The sequence below is a fragment of the Camellia sinensis genome, chromosome 8, assembly GCF_055761805.1.
Source record: "Camellia sinensis isolate YWXY chromosome 8, ASM5576180v1, whole genome shotgun sequence".
Taxonomy (NCBI): Eukaryota; Viridiplantae; Streptophyta; class Magnoliopsida; order Ericales; family Theaceae; genus Camellia; species Camellia sinensis.
In genome coordinates, this window is record NC_138968.1 from 159,455,322 (window position 1) to 159,474,650 (window position 19,329).

Consider the following 19,329-nt stretch of genomic DNA (forward strand, 5'->3'; position numbering starts at 1 on the left):
TTTGGAATGGTTCGACATCAAATGGACGTGGAGTGTGTTAATCTTTCTCTCTTCTCATAGAAATTAAGAGAAATTATATTTTAGTTGGACAGTGTGACAATAATTTTATTCTTATAATAGTGTAAATTTTCTATGTATGGGGTATAAATTTTTTATGTGTATGATAAAAAAAATTTCCGTGTGAAACTTATGTTAAAAAAATTCCACCTATGATATAATTATTTTACAGTTTTTTTTATTTTTTATTTTTTGTAATTTTTTTTTAGTTTCAGTTAAAAAAAAATTTTGACTTTTTAATTATTTTTCTAATATTATTATATGGGAAGAGAAGACAGTGGGGCCAAAAAGCAAAATGACGAAAATCAAGTGAGACAAGTTACCATTCTTTCATTTTTGGGGTGTCCTTCCGTGTCAAACAATGGCCTTCATTTCTAACCACTTTGAGACGGTTTTGTTGACCTCTTTCTTGACTACGCCACACCATACCCCTTTCATTACCATGTGTATGAAAAATCTCATTTCAAGATTACAACCAAGCAAGCAACTCCAAGTAAAGAATCTATTTCTATTTCAACCCTATCCTTTTCTCTTTTATCTTTTCCTTTGTCCTCTTTCTTCACTTTGGCTCCATCCCCATGACTTTTGGCGTTAAGCCGACTTAATACGAGCTGTTCATTATTTATTTTAATTTGAGCATTTATATCAGACTGTTTAATACAGTTTATATTTATAACTTAATAGATAAAATAAATTGAGAGAGATATATTTTTAATTTTTACTTTTGAATTATTAATTTTTAACTTATAATAAATTATACCAAACAAGATCTTTCACCTATGCAAATAATTATTGACTGATCCAAAGTATTATGTAGTGCATAGGGAAATTTTTTGAATTTTTGCAGGTAGTATATGTTATTCAACTTTATTTGAAAGGCAAACAATAATTTACTGTATTATATTTTTTTATCTGTCTAGAATATTATATAAATAATGTTACAACGATCTCAAAAATATCTGATAAATTGTCATACTAGCTATGGTGATTAAATTGAAGTATTAAATTGTAAATATTATCTCGTGTTTGTGCTTTATTAACATGTGAATGTTGAACATAAAAGGTGAGCATGTTAAAAAACTGCTTGAAATTTTCTGTATCAAATTTTTTATTCTCTGTTATTAGATTATATCTTGAGATATTAGACAAAGTATTATGAACACGAAAAAGTCATAGATCATAAAAAAAGATCTGCAATTAAAATTTATGGTATAAATTCAAACATAACAACCGCCAGTAAATCACATTTAAAATAAATTTAATTTACCCATTTTATTTTTATGATAACTTTCAACTTACTTTTCATGGATTAAACCTATGGATTTGTGCAGAGGAAGAGACAAAGAGAATTATTTTTTTATTTTCAATATTTTGATTGCTCAAAGATACACACAACAAAATAGACACATCCAAATTCCATATCCGTACAAAAGCAATTAAATCTGCACTTTTTTTCCTTATATCATGACAATTTAGATGACATTATTTAAAACTAACAAAGAATGTAAAAAATCTATGGCTAATTGACCTCCCTCCACATCCACAAAAAGAAATGAACATGTATACCTCATTTTCCATCCCAAAACAAAACTTTAGGATTATAAAAATAAAAATAAAAATTTAAAATATAAAAACTTGAAAGACAATAACCATATAACCCCTTAATTCCCCATAAAACTTGAATTATTGACTTTATTATTGTCACCGCTATTGTTATTACTGCTCGAAACGCCGCCATTGTTGTTGCTGGTGGTGGTGGTAGCTGCAACATTTCCATTATTGTTACCTCCACCAATTAGAGAAGAGATGGCCGCGGCTATAGCTGCGGTGAAGTTGGGGTCGGCAGTGAGGGCAGTAACGGTGTCTGCCAATGAGTTCTGCTGATTCAGTGGCGGCAGTGGCACGGCTTGGTGGCCCAATTGGGCATCTTGTGACATTTGAAGCCCAGAGAATTTTGATTGGTTATACAATGCCTGGCCAAATACTTGGGGCAGTAGATTGGCTGGTGGTTGTGGGTTAGGGAATGGGACATGAAATGGGTTTGGTGGCCTTTGGAAGTGTTGTAATGGGTTGGGGCTTTGGGTGAGGTCTAGTGTGACAGTAGGGAATGGGGCTGAGGCTGAAATTGTGGCCATGTTTGATGAGCATGGGAGGAGTGTCCTGGCTAGAAAATTGGAGTTAATTAGGCCGTCGGCACTCGGCATTGAGCCTGAGAGGAGCATTCGGGCGGCTGAGGAGGTTGTGGACGCCATGGCCATGGCAGCCGGAGGCAATGGGTGGTTGTGATTGCCTTCGTAGGTTGTAATGAGGATGGTTCTGTCTTCTGCACATCTCTGTACCTGTTCAAGCACCATCAATTTCAATTTAGAGCAAGAAAATTACCATATGAAGGTTTCGTTTGGAAAGTGGGTTAGTTTTTTGACTTTTTAATTTTTTTTGTCTATTTTAACTTGGGTTAAAAAGTTTGATTTGGGAAAGACTTTTTAACTTTTTTTTTTTAGAGAAGGGTGTAATGATTATGGATTGGATGTGATATTTTGTCTATTGTGACTAAAATAATTTATTTTTTCTTTTGTGACTAAAATAGCCAAAAAAGCCCATAAATAATCTTCCCAAACGGAGCTGAAAAAACGAATACAATATGAGTGTTTGGGAAGTTGTTATTTAATAGGTTATTTTAATTTTTTGGCTATTTTAGTAGGTTAAAATTTTTGTGTTTGGAAAAATAATTGGATTTATTTGTAGTTGGATGTGATATTTATAAGAGAAAAAATGAAATGATTATGAGCTTAATATAACATTTTGTCTTATTAACTATTTTAGTCTATTTTATCTTTTTATAAATTTTAGCCTAAATTAGGTTAAAATTCCACTTCCCAAATCTTTTCAATAAATGTTTAAAATGCAGTGTTTTTAAACAGTGTTGTCTATAGTATCTTCATCTTGAGTGAGCTCACATTCCATCGAAATGAGTACAGGGATACTATCACTACATTTTGGATGCTTTTTTGTATATATATTTTTGGGCAAATTATTGAAATGACTATGTAATTTACATAATATGTCAATTTAGTTCTTATTATTTTAATTTATTTAATTTTGTCCCTTAATTTAAATGATTGTATCATATTAGTCCAATAAATAACAGCCGTTAGTTTTGATGGATGGAAACTTAAATGATGTGTCAATTTGGTCCCTGTAGTTTAAACGATGTGTCAATTTGGTTTATGTAGGGACCAAATTGACACATTGTATAAACTATACGAATCAAATTGACATATCGTTTAGGCATGTGATAACTTTTCGTCCCCAAACCTAACAGACATTATTTATTAGACTAATATGACACAATTTGTTAAATTAAGAGATAAAATCGAACAAATTAAAATAATAGGGTCCAAATTAACATATTATGTAAACTACATAGACTATTTACATAATTTATCCTATATTTTTTTCTAAATAGTGATATACAAATAATTTTTTTTTTTGTATAGAATTCACATACAGAATGTGAACTTTTCTGGATTTTTCATTTTTTAAACTAAAACATGCACTATTATTGCTTCTAATTTCAAGAATATTGCTATCGTATCATTTTTTTTGACAAAATTTTGATTATAAATTATTTCGTTTTTTTATCTATAGTCGTAGCAAATTCTACTTACGAGTGAATGAGTTCTATAAAAAAAAACTACACACAATCGAGTAATTGTTCTTCTGTAAGACTTAAATCGAGTAATAGGCCATCTAATGTACTACCCAAGATCTAATATTCTGAATCCAAAAATACAAATTCTCTAAATTTGGCACGAGGCCCTTAATTATTTATTGAACTCCACCTACTTAATTTAACAATCACTAAAAAGAAAAAAAATTAATTGATTAAATTCAAAATTGAAGATAAAATATTAAATATTATGAGAAACTCACTAATATCTTCTTGAAATAATTAGTTCTTTTAAATTAATTTTTTTTTTAAATGAAATACATACTTGCTTTCGAACTGGGCAGCCGGCAGCCATGGTGCAACGATAATAGGCACGAGGGCACGGGTTTCCTTTCGCCATTTTTTGCCCATACTTCCGCCATTGGCATCCATCACTGATCTGTCATCGACAAATTTCTAATTAATTTAGCCAAAAATTAAAATTTTAAACTTTCGATACTAATATTCACTGGAGTGAGGTTAGGAATTCAAATAATTTATCAAATTTTCTATCAAATTTGCACACCCATGTAGGTTTGTGTGAGTCTCACGCTTATGCGAAAGTTTAATAAAAAATTTGATAAATTATTTAGGATTTGTAACATTTTTCTATTCACTGTATTAGCTCTAAGTACATACCATGGGTGCCTCGGATCGTGCTCGTACGGAGACTCGGGCTTTCCTCATGGTGGCCTCGGTAGCTTGATCAACATTTTTAGAAGAATTATTCAATCTAGCAACCTTATTAGGACCACCACCACCACCCCCACACCATCCTTGGCTCGATCCATTATCTGGACTCTCCTCTCTTCCCTGATCATCACACAACTCTTTCGAAGCCGCCGCCTCCCCATTATCATTCACCGGTGATCCTGACCGATCTTTGCTCCTCCCCTCCGAGGAAGACAGCTCAGTCTCTTCTGTCTCCGCAGCTAATCCAAGGTCCATGAACTGTCTAGGCACCATTAGACCACCACGTTTCTTATTATCATCAACTTCCACTTTCCCATCTAGCATGTTGTTATTGTTCCGATCGTCTTGTTGATGTTCTCGTTCTTGTTGTTGTTGCATCAGTGTCATCAGATGCATTTGAAGCGTGTTGTAATTGGTTGTAACTTGATTGAGCATGTCTCGCATGCGTTGATTCTCCGCGTTCATTCGTTCTATCTCCGCTTGAAGAACAGCTAGCTAAAACCAGTAACATCAAATTGAATGTAAATTCATGAAAATGAAAACAACCCATAATTGAAAAATATGCATATATAAAAAATTAAATTACTAGTTCTTATTATTACCTCAGTCCTAGCTCTTTTATCATCGGAGTTGGAAGATATTCCATCGTCCACCATTGATTGATCACTACTGGTGTTCGCAGTCAGAAGGTGCAGTCCAGTCTATAAATAAATAAATAAAAATCAATACGATTCAGTGAATGAAACTAACCAAATTGAATTGAAATTGGCATATTTGACGAATTAAAATGAGAAGTATTAAAGTGGGTATTGCAAAAATGGTATGTAAATCCATATTTTGTAGTGAAGTTCTTACGTTAACGTTGAAATCCAATTTGGGAGGTGGTCGATCGGCGGCAACGGTGGTGGCTGTAGCCTTGGAGTCATCGTCATGTTTTTTATTCTGGGCGAAGAAGTCCATCTCGTCGATGACCGTGCGATGATTGTGATCGGACGGCGTGGGAATGTCTTGATCGGAGGTGGTGGTGGTGGTGGTGGTGGTGGTGCAGTTGAGATTGACAGGGAATTGGATGGTTTTTATCGGTGACCTGGTGGTGGTTGGTTCCATTTCCATGGGTTCAAACTTGAGCTTGGGACGGTGGTGATGGTGGTGACGGTGGCGGAGGTGGTGGTGGTGGTTGTCGTCGGGAAATGAATTGATGACAGTTGGGTGGTATAGGAATAATCCGATCCGATCTGAATCAATTGAGAGTTCACTTCTTCCTTGGGCCATAATAAATCAAGAGGAGGGACTGAGAGAGAGAGAGAGAGAGAGAGAGAGGTCTGGAAACGGTGCAATGGACTCGGCAATAAAAAGGGAATGGAGACTTGAGACTAGGAGAAGAAGACCAAATACAAGTAGTGAGAGAGAGAGAGAGAGAGAGAGAAAGAGAATGCGTGTGTAGATTTGAGTGAAGAGAGAAAATGAAGGGATTTGACTTGGGAGGTGGTGTGGTAGTAGTGGCCATTCTCTCTCTCGCTCTCTCAAGTCCCTTTATGTTCTAGTTATGGTCTAGTTTACACTAGGACTTGTTTTGTCCGCATAAAAACTATCTCAATAATGTTTTTTTTTTTTTCAAAACAAAATAAATAAAAAAATATTATGTGTTTATAATAATTTTATTATTAATATAATTAATAAATAATACATTAATAGTGATACTAAAACTTATAATCTTATAATAGAAAAATTTCACAAGAATGATGAGGTGATGATATATTCGTAATTAAAATTTATTTTGATAAATGATTTTATTTTAAAATGAAATGTTCTAAGAAGAAGAAGAAAAAGAAGATAAATATTTCATTTTCTTTTGGATAAGTGGAGATGAGACTTTGAGCACCTTCATAAAAATTTAAAAAAATTACAATTAATTTTATTGAGTATAATTTATAATTGCACCATATAAATTATTATTGCATTTGACTGATTTGCAATTAAAATTTTCAGCTCTCATTTATAAAATCATCACCCTTTCTTAGTTCATATCTGAGTAGAATATTAAAAATCAAAAAATAAATAAATAAAAATATTTTTAAAAATAAAAATTTGAAGAATTTTGAAGGAAAATAGAGAGGGAGGTGGTAGAGTCATGGAGAAGGAAATAGTGAGCGTCAAAAACGGCAGCTACAGTGGGAGCAGGTTAGGTCGGGGCCAAGTCCAAGTGGGGGAGGCGGTCTAGAGTTTTAGGCAGGCAAGTGGGCCCGTGTTGGGAAAAAATATTGAAAGTACAATGAGATCATTTTACGTAGAATTATCGGGCAATAGTATTATCGGTCAATAAATGTTTATAAAAAAATAATATTAGAAATAATGAAAAAAATATATCAAGAAATGTATTATGAAAATTTTTTATCTTTTAATTAATGTGTAATGTTTTATTATATATGTAATCTAATATAAAGAATCTTTCATAATATTTTTTTCATAATTCTTAATATTACTCTTTATAAAAAGAGAATAAATTTTAATTAATTTAATCTTATTATGATATTTATTATAAATTAAGATTATTTACTTAATGATAATATCATCACATAATATCACCGTTATATATTATATCCGATAAACATTTCATTTATGTAATTTCTTCTTTACAAAATCTTCGAATGGCCTGACAAAAAAAAAAAAAAACAAAATTAATAATTCACATTTCTATAACCTTCTCCTCTCTTAGTCTCCGTTTGGGAAGTGAGTTGGCTTTTTGATTTTTTGGTTTTTTTGACTATTTTAGTCTAGGCTAAAAAGTTTGGTTTGGGAAGGGCTTTTTAGCTTTTTAACTTTTTTGATTTTTTTTGTGAGAGAAGAGTGTAATGATTATGGATTAGATGTGATGTTTTATTTTTTGTGACTAAAATAACATATTTTGTCTTTTGTAACTAAAATAATCAAAAAAACACCTAAAAAAATCCTACCCAAACGAACCATTAAAACCTTCGAACTAAACTTGTCACGTCATTCAAAAAAGTTTACAAGGGAGAAAGTGTGTATAGAAGTGTCAATATTTACTCCCGATTGGGCATGTGGGGGCATTGAATTGATTTGCGTCTAGCATTTGTCAAAAGATTGAGAATGGGGGAGATTGACGCGTTCCACATATTCACCGCCCTATTTGGCCCGGCACTCCTCCACACTTACACCCCAAATATTTACCTTATTATTATTATTTTTAATTATATAAATAAAAAAATTGTATAGAAATTATGTGGTTAAATTAGAGCTTTTCACTTCTTTTTTTATTTTATTTTAAAAAACGCTCTTATCTACAAAAATATAATTATCGCAACATTTTTGTTTTATTTTAGGGGATTTTTTTTTAAGATCCCTAATAATAACAATTTAGAGGCTAAAGGACACACAAAAAGATAGTGATGCCTCACGTCCCTGAAACAACTTGGCGCGCGTTTTTAATTATTTTGTGGACCAAAATACCCTCGCCAAAATCAACACAGAACCAAACTCATTCCGACGTCTCAGTTACATTCCAAACATCCAGCATCTTCACGAACAGGAGACCAGCAGAATTAGGGTTTCAACATCATCTGCACCATCGACATTACAGCTTCGTTATCCTCTCCAAAAATCATTCCCATTCCTTCCTCACAAATTTCTCTGACCTACGTTAAAGCTTCGTTTTCACGGCTCATCATCATCTCAGTCCATCTTCGTCACGTCGCATCTTCATCGCGGACCATATCAGCTCATCATTCAAGTTTCATCCTAACTCTGGTCAGTTTTTCTACAATACAACTAGATTTTCTCTGGAAACACAGTTAATAGCATTTTATAATAACCTTTCATAAATTAGGGTTTCAATTTCGTAATAAAAAGCTACCTGCATTTGAAAAAATTTATTTCTGTGTATTTTGAACTTATTCTTCAACATGTTTGTTTGACTTTATTTGTAAATTTCTCTGGCATTTGAATTTCTCTGATTTTTTATTAATGTAATTTTCTTCTTTCAATTTTCTCTGGCAAGTTTATTTTCACAACAATTTTTTGTGTTTTTATCTTATTCTTGAACATGTTTCTGTAATTCTGTCTATAAATTTTCCTGCTCCGTAAATTTCTCTGTAATATGTATTTTTAATTGCAATGTCTATCTTAATCTAGAATGTCTATTGCTTTCTTGCCTCTGTCTTAAGTTTCTCTGGTATTTATAATTTTCTCTGACCACATCACATCACTTTCCTCCCTTGTGTCTTTGTCATTTTAAATTTTCTCTGGAATTTTAATATTGTGGACTGGAATGAATGTTTCTTCTTGGAATTTTCTCTGCCATATGTACTTTGAGAAAAAGTTATTTCTCTGAATTTTGATCTTATTCTTGAATATGTTACTGTCATTTTGTATCTGAATTTCTCTGCTTTCTAAATTTCTCTGGAATATGTATCCTTCTCTGCAATGTCAATTACACTCTTGCCTCTGTCTTAAGTTTCTCTGGTATTTATAATTTTCTCTGGAATGAATGTTTCTTCTTGGAATTTTCTCTGCCATATGTACTATGAGAAAAAGTTATTTCTCTGAATTTTGATCTTATTCTTGAATATGTTTCTGTCATTTTGTATCTGAATTTCTCTGCTTTGTAAATTTCTCTGGAATATGTATCCTTCTCTGCAATGTCAATTACACTCTTGCCTCTGTCTTAAGTTTCTCTGGTATTTACAATTTTCTCTGACCACATCGCACCACTTTCCTCCCTTGTGTCTTTGTCATTTTAAATTTTCTCTGGAATTTTAATATTGTGGACTGGAATGAATGTTTCTTCTTGGAATTTTCTCTGCCATATGTACTTTGAGAAAAAGTTATTTCTCTGAATTTTGATCTTATTCTTGAATATGTTACTGTCATTTTGTATCTGAATTTCTCTGCTTTCTAAATTTCTCTGGAATATGTATCCTTCTCTGCAATGTCAATTACACTCTTGCCTCTGTCTTAAGTTTCTCTGGTATTTATAATTTTCTCTGGAATGAATGTTTCTTCTTGGAATTTTCTCTGCCATATGTACTATGAGAAAAAGTTATTTCTCTGAATTTTGATCTTATTCTTGAATATGTTTCTGTCATTTTGTATCTGAATTTCTCTGCTTTGTAAATTTCTCTGGAATATGTATCCTTCTCTGCAATGTCAATTACACTCTTGCCTCTGTCTTAAGTTTCTCTGGTATTTACAATTTTCTCTGACCACATCGCACCACTTTCCTCCCTTGTGTCTTTGTCATTTTAAATTTTCTCTGGAATTTTAATATTGTGGACTGGAATGAATGTTTCTTCTTGGAATTTTCTCTGCCATATGTACTTTGAGAAAAAGTTATTTCTCTGAATTTTAATCTTATTCTTGAATATGTTACTGTCATTTTGTATCTGAATTTCTCTGCTTTGTAAATTTCTCTGGAATATGTATCCTTCTCTGCAATGTCAATTACACTCTTGCCCCTGTCTAAGTTTCTCTGGTATTTATAATTTTCTCTGACCACATCGCACCACTTTCCTCCATTGAGTGTCTCTATCATGGTTAATTTTCTCTGCTTGTGTATGTAAATTTTTCTTGCATTTTAATATTATGAATTGAAATTTTCTCTGGAATGGAAATTTCCTCAAGAATGTGTAATTTTTTTCAGAATGTGCATTTTTCTCTGGTATGTTTATTTTGTTCAATTCTTGATTTCAATATGGTATACTTCTCAGTGCCATGTTTACATTACTTTGTTTATTTTATCTTTGCTAATTGTGGAATGCAAATTTTCTTTCACTTGCCATGTTTTACTTTTTTCTATCATTCATTTTCTCTGGTATGTTTACTTCTATCTGTAATTTAAACAATTATTGAAAATTTCTCTCCCATGTTTATGATGCTGAGTTGATTTTCTCTGACATGTCAAATTTTCTGTAATTTTCTCTTATCTGTAATTTTCTCTGGCATCTCCAATTTTCTCCCTTATCTGTAATTTTCTCTGACATTTCCATTTTTCTCTGGGATTTAATGTTGACATCTCTATGCTTTAATCATTGTCTAGAAATGGCAAAACGTAAAGGCAGCGAAACACCGGAAACACCAAGCAAAAAACAGAAACTGTCTCAGTCTTCTTATGCACAAGGATCAAAAACCAGCAGCAAAACACTAGAAACACCAAGGAAGCAAGAACAACTCTCTCAGTCCTCTTATCATCTAAGATCAAAAACCAGCACTAAAACACCACAAACTCCTTCCCAAAACACACAAGTCCAAGCTGATGAAGCAACTAGCATCCAGATGAGTACCCCAACTTCAAAAGACTCAAGCTCAAGGGGGAAAAAACCTGTTAAACTCCACAGAAAGAGAGCTCACTACAGCATTCAATACCGATCCAACCTCTCATCTGTCGTCTCCTTCTTTCAAACACTTAAATTCAGTTCAAAACATCTTCTAGAGCTTCAAAAGACCCCATTCTGGTATTTGATTCAAGCTCTAACCACTGGAAGGATGGATCCAAAGAAATCTAGGAAATCCGATGATGATGTAGTTGCCATAATCCAATGTTACAATGAAAAAACAAAAGCATTCACAGTTGGGAAGAAGAACCTGACCTTTACAACAAATGACATGACCTTGATTTTTGGTTTGGAAGGAGGTAAAGGAGCCATGTCATTAAGATACTCTAAAAAGCCAAAATCTGCATTCCTCAGGAGAAGATTCCAAAAGGACACAAGGCTCACTGGTCCTGTTCTTAAAAATGCCTTGGTCAAAGCAATGAAAGGCAAGCAACCAACTGACTTCAAAGATGTAGCAATCATTGTTACATTGTACTTGTGTCTCACCCTATTTTTTGCAACAAGTGGGAATTCAATAGGTTGGGTTTTTATAAAGTATGTGGAACCTCTTGAATCAATGAAACAGTATGATTGGCCGGAAGCAATCACATCAACATTGATTGATTCTATCATGGCATTGCATAGAACTCCAGAAAAAGTTACGGGGTGTGTCATTGCATTGCTGGTAAGTATAATATCCATTCAAATTTGCAGTTATCATACTTACAAATTTGTGCGTTTACAAAATTTTATTTACTTTCATTTTCATCACAGTATTGGCTATGTGAACATGCAACTATCATTGACTCAGAAGACAGTAACACAACAGATTTCCCAAGATGTGCCAAGTGGAACCTTCAAACCTTGACGAAACAGCTGCAGAAGACACCAGTCCACTCTCTTGCACCTCGACAGGTTAGATTCCTATTGCTACCGAAATCTCAGTGAAATTTCAAAAATTTCTCTGACTACTGCTTTGTTTCCCTCCTTATGCATTGATTGATTAAGATTAATTTTCTCTGAAATATCAATTTCTGTTTTCTTCTTTGTTAACCACTGGTCTATTTCTGCCATTGTAATCAATTTTCTCTCCCATCCAAATTTCTCTGACCACAATTGTAACACATTAACTTATATGCCCTGATTCATTTTCTCTAATATCTGAATTATGTTCTTTGTCACATAATTTTCTCTGGCCCATCAAATTTTATCTCCTTGTGTGTAATTTTCTCTGCCCATAACTTGTGTGCCTTGCATCTTTGATTAACACTGTTTATTTCTACCCTTCTAATGAATTTTCACTGGAATTCAAATTTCTCTGACACAAATATAGTAAAACATTAACTTATAAACACTGTTTATTTCACTGTTTCATAATTTTCTCTGCCCCATACAATTAACTCCATGCCTCTAATTTTCTCTGGCCCAATACAATTTTCTCTGAAGTTTGTTTCCAATTAGTATCATTTAGATGAATTTTATTTTCCTTATTTGAATTTTTTCTCTGAGTGAATTTTGTAACATTTCTCTAATAAAAGAGTCTCCTGTTACAGATTGATAACAAGCAGCTAGTCAAAAACCCATCTGAGGAGTTTTGTCTTGGCAAAAAGACAAAGAAAGAATTAAAAAAGGCAATTGTCATATTCAAGGAGAAATTACAAGATCCATCTGAAGATGGAGGGAATGAACAAAAAGAAGAAGAAACCACCAAAGAAACCAGCAATGGACAAGAACATCAAGCAAGCAGCACAGAAGAAGAAACCACCAAAGAAAGTGAAGAAATAGAACCAGAAGACAAAGAACAAAATGAACAGAAAGAAAATGATGAAGAAAGTGATGAAGAAGAAAATAATGAGCAGATGGACCAACAACATGATGAAGAAAGTGATGAAGAAGAAAATGAACAGAAAGAAAGTGAACAAGAAGATGAAGATGAAGATGAACAAGAAGAAGAGAACAAGGATGAAAGTGATGAAGAAGAAAATAATGAGCAGATGGACCAACAACATGATGGCATTTGTGGCTCAACAATGCATCAGCCTGAAGAATTTGAGGAATCAAAGGATGCCCAAATTGCTGATCTACGTCAAAGACTGAAGGCACTGTCTCAATCTAAAAAAGAAGAAGACAGAAATTGGATGGAATTACTTGCTGAAAAAGATATTTCAATAAGAATCCTGACATCACATAACTCAGAACTTCAAGAAAAAGAAAGCACAATCCGAATGAAACTAAGGATGTTGGAGGTTGAAAAAGCAGACGATGCAAAAACAATTCAACAGTTGAGGTGTTCAAATTCGGAGCTTGAAACTGAAAATGCCAAATTGCATGAACAAGTTCAAGAACTATCTGTCCAACTAGCAACACAACCATACCGAACACCAACACAACTTCAACCACAAGGTCAGTGAAAATCTTGAGCCACAAAAAGTTATGTCCTTGTGCCATCATAACTCAGAGAAATTTCTATTTATTATAATTTTCTCTGTCATTGGTAATTTTCTCTGGAAGTTATATCTCTCTCAACACATTAGTTATATTTCTACTGCTCATTTCATTTCTCTGTATATTTTCTTATTCCATTTTTGGGGCTTGTTTGATTTTCACTGTATATAGTTGGAATGCAACTGGAACAACAACCAACAACCCAACAAGAGCAAATCCCACACAAACAACAACCGAAACAAAAGAAGAAACTCTATGGTAACTACAAAATATTGAATTAAATAAATTTACATATTGAAATATCATCTGTTGCTTCAGAGAAATTTCACTTTTCCTAATATTTTCACTGCCTACAGTCAAAAAAGATCCAACCTCAATGATAAAAAATTTAAAGGCAAAAGAAAGGAAGGAAAAGCAGCATGATCCAGAATTCCAATATCTGAAAGTTGCGAAAGTGACTAGAGCTTCAAAACAAGCTGCAAAACAAGTTGAGCAAAGCACAAAGGACAAAGAAGTGTTTGATGCTGATGCATACGTCTTGCCTCAACCTATAAACATCACAAAATCTTGGGTCTTTCCACAAACTCTTCCCATTTCAAGATTGATAAAAGATCATATAAAAGACATCTTGCAGCACATATCAAATGTGTCTGGGCTTGAGTAAGTACAACAAACAAAATAGAACATAACAAACAACAAATTACAAACTTATGTTGCATTAACAACAATTCAATCCCTTCTTTGTCATCTTGTAGAGCTTTAATTTGGACAAGTGAGTTGAATATCATTACCTTTGAAGACATTGGAAACCTCATAAAGCAAAAAGAAATTGCCAACAATGTAAGTCTTTCCCTTTCATCAACATTTCTCTGCAATGTTCCATCAGCCTTTATAAAACAATATTACAATTATAAATCATATTTTTCAGGTCATTGATGGCTATGGAGAGATCCTTTTGGCTGACCAAATCAGAGAGAAACAACAACCAACCTCATTTTTTTTCACATCCATGTGCTTAGTATGTTACTACTATTTTATTTGATTTTCTCTGGAATTTACTTTCTACTTTCTCTTCTTAATATACTTCTTGAAGTCAGTTGTCTCACTAACAAAACCATTTTTTGATTTTCTCTGAGCACAGAATTTCATCAACATGACAGAAAATCAAAGTTTTCGAGTGTCCTTATTTGACAAGCATATTGAAACAGCATGGAGGAACTATAGGTTCCTCCATTTCCCAATAAATACTGGAGGTAATGAGAAGTCCACACATGGAAATCACTGGACCTTGCTTGTCCTGGACAAACAAGACAATTTATGGAGGTTCTACAACTCATTGAGGCCAAGGAGGGATGATGCAGAAGACAAATATGTCAAAGATGCAAAACAATTGGTAACGAGTGCAAATTTCTCTGATCCATCATCATCTTTATGTGATGATAATTTTCATAGAATCCCATTGACTTGTCCGTAAATTTCTCTCTTATATAAAAATTATTTTTTTGCAGCAAGATTACGTGGAGAATTTTCTGAAAGCTTGTCTTGAAAGAGACGCTCAATCACAACCCTCTTTCAAATTAATTAACTCACAAAACACAAGTTATGACTTTGAGTATGTCAACAATGCTCCACAACAAGAAAGCGATTCGTAAGTTTCATACATCTATAAATAAGATAATTTCTGTTGCATGTTTCTTAAAACTAACCATACCTATAATTTGTATGCAGTCTGGATTGTGGCCTCTTCGTCTGCTATATAATGAAACAATATAGCAAGCATGAACCTATCAAATCCAAATTATCCACACAAGAGATAAGGTTGATGAGGGCAGAACTCATAGAGAGATTTGTGACCGAAGTTGGCAGGTCATGGACTGAACCAATTGAAATACCCCCAGAAGAACCACAAATGTAATAGTGAAACTAGTGAAAGGAAGACAATGTACATATCCACACAGAGAAAATTGTCTCACATATATGTATATATCCTTTCTTGTTCATACATTGAAGGAATGATGATCCTTGACGTATATGTATATATCCTTTCTTGACTAATCTAAATTTCATTTTTTTTTTTATTTCGACTAATGTAAATTTCAACAATTGTCTACCAGAGAAAATTGTCTGCAGAAATTTCTCTGGTATAAACTACCAGAAATTCACAGAGAAATTTAACTTGTATCGTCCCAAGGGGATGCCTATATGATCATGTAATCTGTAAAACTTTGTGTTGGTACAAAACAATCATCAAACTCAACAAAACACAAAGCACACAATAATTTTATCTGCCACTGGAAAATTTCATTGCATGAGTTTCAAATTTCAGACCACAATGCCCATATAGTTTTCTCTGTTGGTGAAAAATTTCTCTGGATGAAAATTTCTCTGGCTTTGACACAAATTTCTGAGTTCAAGTGAGTCCAGAGAAATTCTATCCTGGTCCAGAGAAATTCTCAACTCAGAGAAATTTTTTGAATCCTCTGTCTGCTGTGCACATTTCTTGAAATGACTGATATGAAGCTACCAGAAATTTACAGATAAATTTAACTCCTATCTCACCAAAGAAGGTGCCTATATGATCATTCAATCTCTAATGCACTGTGTTAGTACAAAACAATTATCAAATTGAAAAAACACAATCCACACAGTACTTTAGTCTGCCATTGTCAAATTTATGTGGATGAATATGAAGCTTCAAAACACAACACACAGAATTTTCTCTGCCATAGGAAAATTTCTCTGGATGAATTTTACAGGTACTACAAACCCACTGCCTATAGTATATATCAACAAACACACTTTAACTCATATTGAAAAATTTCTCTGGATGAATTTGATTGATATTATTATATACACTGTCCAAAAAATAAATTTCACAAAACAAAATACACAAAGTAATCATCAAATGTATTATTCCATCAATAAAATGTATAATCCTCAACTATTTAACAAAGGTTCCTTGCATGTCCTCTTATTATGGTGACCAATACTCTCACAGCGACTACACTTAATCACCCTTTTAAACTCTCCAGTAGAAGCAATTCTGTTCTTCTTCGGCCTCCCAGCAGGTCTCTTGCTCAATGGAGGTAAAATCATAGCATCTTCAATGCTACACACAGGTTTTTCAACAGTTGGAACTGGGCCAATCGAAAAGGAGTATGCTTGACGATACATATCAGCATGAAAAAATGGTTCAACAAATGAATTCAAATTCTTTCCACTCCTAAAAATTGCAGCAACAGCATGTTGACATGGATACCCATTTATTTCCCATTTTCGACATGAACAAGTTCTCAACCCAAGATCAACCATAACCGAAGGAAAACAATGCACTTCAAAGACATTATCAGATGATAAACTCACATTCCATGTCCTCACGTCCAAAAAAGACTTCTCCAACACACTATCCATACGAGGACACAAAATTTTATTCCATTTACTAGAGAGAAGCCTCCTATCAGACCTCATATTCATGATTTGCAACCGTATCATGTCCACCAAATTTGTTATTGGCAAGTGCCGAGCTTCTCGTATCCATGAATTGAATGACTCAGCAACATTTGAATACATCTCACCATAACGTTTCCCTGCAAAATATGCATCACTCCAATTTTCATATGGTAAACTTCTCAAGAAAACACTCACAATGTCTCCTCCCTCACTTTTTAACTCATTTAACTTGAAATGAAATGATGCCTTTGTTGGAGCATATGCACATTCTGAAAACTTGGACACAATCGTCTCCCTAACCAAATTTGTGTTTCCACATGACAACTTATCCCTCAAATTTCTCTTTAGATGTTCCAGACAAAATCCATGAAAGCAGTTAGGGAAAAACCTAGCAATTCCCTCCACAATTCCACAATGTCGATCTGATATGAAACTTATCACCCTTTCTGATCCTAATACTCCATATAAATGTTCAAGAAACCAACACCAATTGTCTTTATTCTCAGCATCAACAACAGCAAAAGCTACAGGAAAAAAACCTACAAAACAAATAGGAACAAGCATATTAGGTACACACATGCAGAGAAAAATAGAACAATAAACATCCAGAGAAAATTCACACATTGGCAACATCCAGAGAAAATTGAATAAGTGACCAGCTACAGAGAAAATTCACACAATCATAATATACAGAGAAAATTCACTTAGTGACCACCTACAAAACAACAGAGAAAAATAGAACAATAAAACAACAAGAGAAGTTTGACACTGCCAACATCCAGAGAAAATTCACACATTGGCAACATCCAGAGAAAATTGACTTAGTGACCAGCTACAGAGAAAATTCACACAATCATAATATACAGAGAAAATTCACTTAGTGACCACCTACAGATACAATTCACACAATGACAACATCCAGAGAAAATTCATACACTGACAAAAATCCATTGAAAATTCTCACAGTGGCCACAACAATAGAAAATCCACACAGTGGCCAAAACCAGAGAAAATTCACATTCACTCAATTCCTACATGTATAGAAAATTCACATACTTAGATAAAAATAGATATATTTACAATTACCTTCATTCCCATCTTTCCCCGTTGCAGCAAGCATAACTCCTTTGTATCGTCCTTTCAAAAATGTTCCATCAAGAAAAAGCAATGACCGACAATATTTGAAACCAGCAATGCATGCATGAAAAGCCACAAACACTCTTTTGAAACGCTTGTTATCTTCAAAATCTAACTCAAAACGACTCCCTGGATTGTTCTTCAATGCCTCATCAAAATACCACCGTAATTGATCAAATGACAAACAAGAATCCCCATATGTACTACATTTTGCTTTCTCAACACTCAACCAACCACAGTTATAACTAATTGAGACCCCATACTTGTCTTTCATTCCTTTCACAACATCCACTGGACGAGTTAAAGGTTTTGCACTTACCTCTTCAAGTATCAGCCCAGAAACCAAGCTGGAAGTCATCCTCGAATGTTTACTCGTACGAACCGCCACACCACACGTATGTTCATTGTTCAAAGTCCTTATGTAGAAGAACCCATTTGTTTTTTCAACAGAAGCATGTACACGCCACATACATCCCCTTGATTCCTTATATGCACATTCTGCCGTAACCCTCAGCTTGTCATTTTTAACATACGTAAACTGAAAACCAACCTCAATAGCATACTTGCATAAAAAAGTACGGAACTCAACCACACCACCCTCAAACTTTTGTCCAACACTCGTAATATTATTCCGCCAACTAGCCGACAATAACACCTTTTCTTGGTGAGAACAAAACTTAGAGAGTGAATTCCTTTCAACATCCACCAGCCTATCACACTCACCATCCACAACATCTACCCAATTAGACCCCACTTCATCCTCTTCATCAGAAGTACTACATCTACTAACTGAAACATCAACTATATCAACACCGCGTGCACAAACAACCCTCAACATATTCAGAAAATCAATATTATTTCGAACCATACAATTCGGATGGCCCAAAATAGAATATGAAATACACATAGTCTCAGGTTTCAAATTCTCCCATGTTTTACACAAAATGCCAACCAATTCCTCAAAATTCAATTCGCATGAAACATTAATGACAATAGTATCATTCCCATATTTGCACAGCAACAACACTGCACTGTCCATTAAAACTGAAACAAAAAACAACAAAAAAAATCACACAAACACTTCACAATAACAACATCTCTAGTCAGAGAAATTTCTAAAAATTATAATTTTCTCTGAACTTAAAATAAAACTCCAAAGACATCTACAAACTGATATTCACCTTCAAGATGATAAAAAACAAAATCACAGAAACTTAATGAATCACAGAGAAATTTACTGCTAACAATTAAACACAATTATAGAAAAAAAATCACATAGAATACAAGTCCAGAGAAATACTTTTCTCTGAACTACAAACTGAAAGTGAGTAACAAACTTACAATTTTCTCTGAACTACAAATACAAGTATAGAGAAATTTATGAACTTACATTGACTTTCTCATATTCTATCTCCATTACAAACTTCTAATAATATGTCCATATGCACTTATAATTTCCTCTGGACTACACAAACAATAGTGCAGAAAATGAAATTTCTCTGGTTTGAA

The 19,329-nt window shown here is 33.6% G+C and overlaps 3 protein-coding genes across 3 annotated transcripts; 1 reads left to right on the forward strand and 2 right to left on the reverse strand.

The window, feature by feature from the left end:
* Nucleotides 1-1,482: 1,482 nt before the first annotated feature.
* On the reverse strand, nt 1,483-6,017 carry LOC114267287 (putative WRKY transcription factor 31). The gene is made up of 5 exons (XM_028208308.2): nt 5,315-6,017; nt 5,062-5,160; nt 4,406-4,954; nt 4,053-4,166; nt 1,483-2,396 (listed from the first exon to the last, which is right to left on the reverse strand). The coding sequence occupies exons 1-5, from the start codon at nt 5,729-5,731 to the stop codon at nt 1,719-1,721; spliced, it is 1,857 nt and encodes a 618-aa protein (XP_028064109.2). The 5' UTR covers nt 5,732-6,017; the 3' UTR covers nt 1,483-1,718.
* Nucleotides 6,018-7,809: 1,792 nt separating this feature from the next.
* Nucleotides 7,810-15,306, forward strand: LOC145797254 (uncharacterized). Its single transcript, XM_082883929.1, has 11 exons — nt 7,810-8,227; nt 10,515-11,473; nt 11,563-11,703; nt 12,342-13,191; nt 13,405-13,491; nt 13,590-13,893; nt 13,989-14,073; nt 14,162-14,251; nt 14,375-14,626; nt 14,742-14,881; nt 14,962-15,306. Exons 2-11 carry the CDS (start codon nt 10,517-10,519, stop codon nt 15,146-15,148), a joined length of 3,093 nt encoding a protein of 1,030 aa, XP_082740055.1. The 5' UTR covers nt 7,810-8,227; nt 10,515-10,516; the 3' UTR covers nt 15,149-15,306.
* Nucleotides 15,307-16,020: 714 nt separating this feature from the next.
* On the reverse strand, nt 16,021-18,929 carry LOC145797255 (uncharacterized). The gene is made up of 2 exons (XM_082883930.1): nt 17,770-18,929; nt 16,021-17,222 (listed from the first exon to the last, which is right to left on the reverse strand). The coding sequence occupies exons 1-2, from the start codon at nt 18,857-18,859 to the stop codon at nt 16,171-16,173; spliced, it is 2,142 nt and encodes a 713-aa protein (XP_082740056.1). The 5' UTR covers nt 18,860-18,929; the 3' UTR covers nt 16,021-16,170.
* Between the last annotated feature and the right edge of the window lie 400 nt (nt 18,930-19,329).

Coding starts and splice junctions, on each gene's coding strand:
- LOC114267287 (XM_028208308.2), bottom strand. CDS start 5,731: ATGGCCCAAGGAAGAAGTGAACTCTCAATTGATTCAGATCGGATCGGA. Junction 4,167..4,405: donor CACGATCCGAGGCACCCATG/GTATGTACTTAG, acceptor TGTCGATGACAG/ATCAGTGATGGATGCCAATG. Junction 2,397..4,052: donor GCTGCCCAGTTCGAAAGCAA/GTATGTATTTCA, acceptor GTGCTTGAACAG/GTACAGAGATGTGCAGAAGA.
- LOC145797254 (XM_082883929.1), top strand. CDS start 10,517: ATGGCAAAACGTAAAGGCAGCGAAACACCGGAAACACCAAGCAAAAAA. Junction 14,252..14,374: donor TTTTCACATCCATGTGCTTA/GTATGTTACTAC, acceptor CTCTGAGCACAG/AATTTCATCAACATGACAGA. Junction 14,627..14,741: donor TCAAAGATGCAAAACAATTG/GTAACGAGTGCA, acceptor ATTTTTTTGCAG/CAAGATTACGTGGAGAATTT.
- LOC145797255 (XM_082883930.1), bottom strand. CDS start 18,859: ATGGACAGTGCAGTGTTGTTGCTGTGCAAATATGGGAATGATACTATT. Junction 17,223..17,769: donor GGGGAAAGATGGGAATGAAG/GTAATTGTAAAT, acceptor TTTGTTTTGTAG/GTTTTTTTCCTGTAGCTTTT.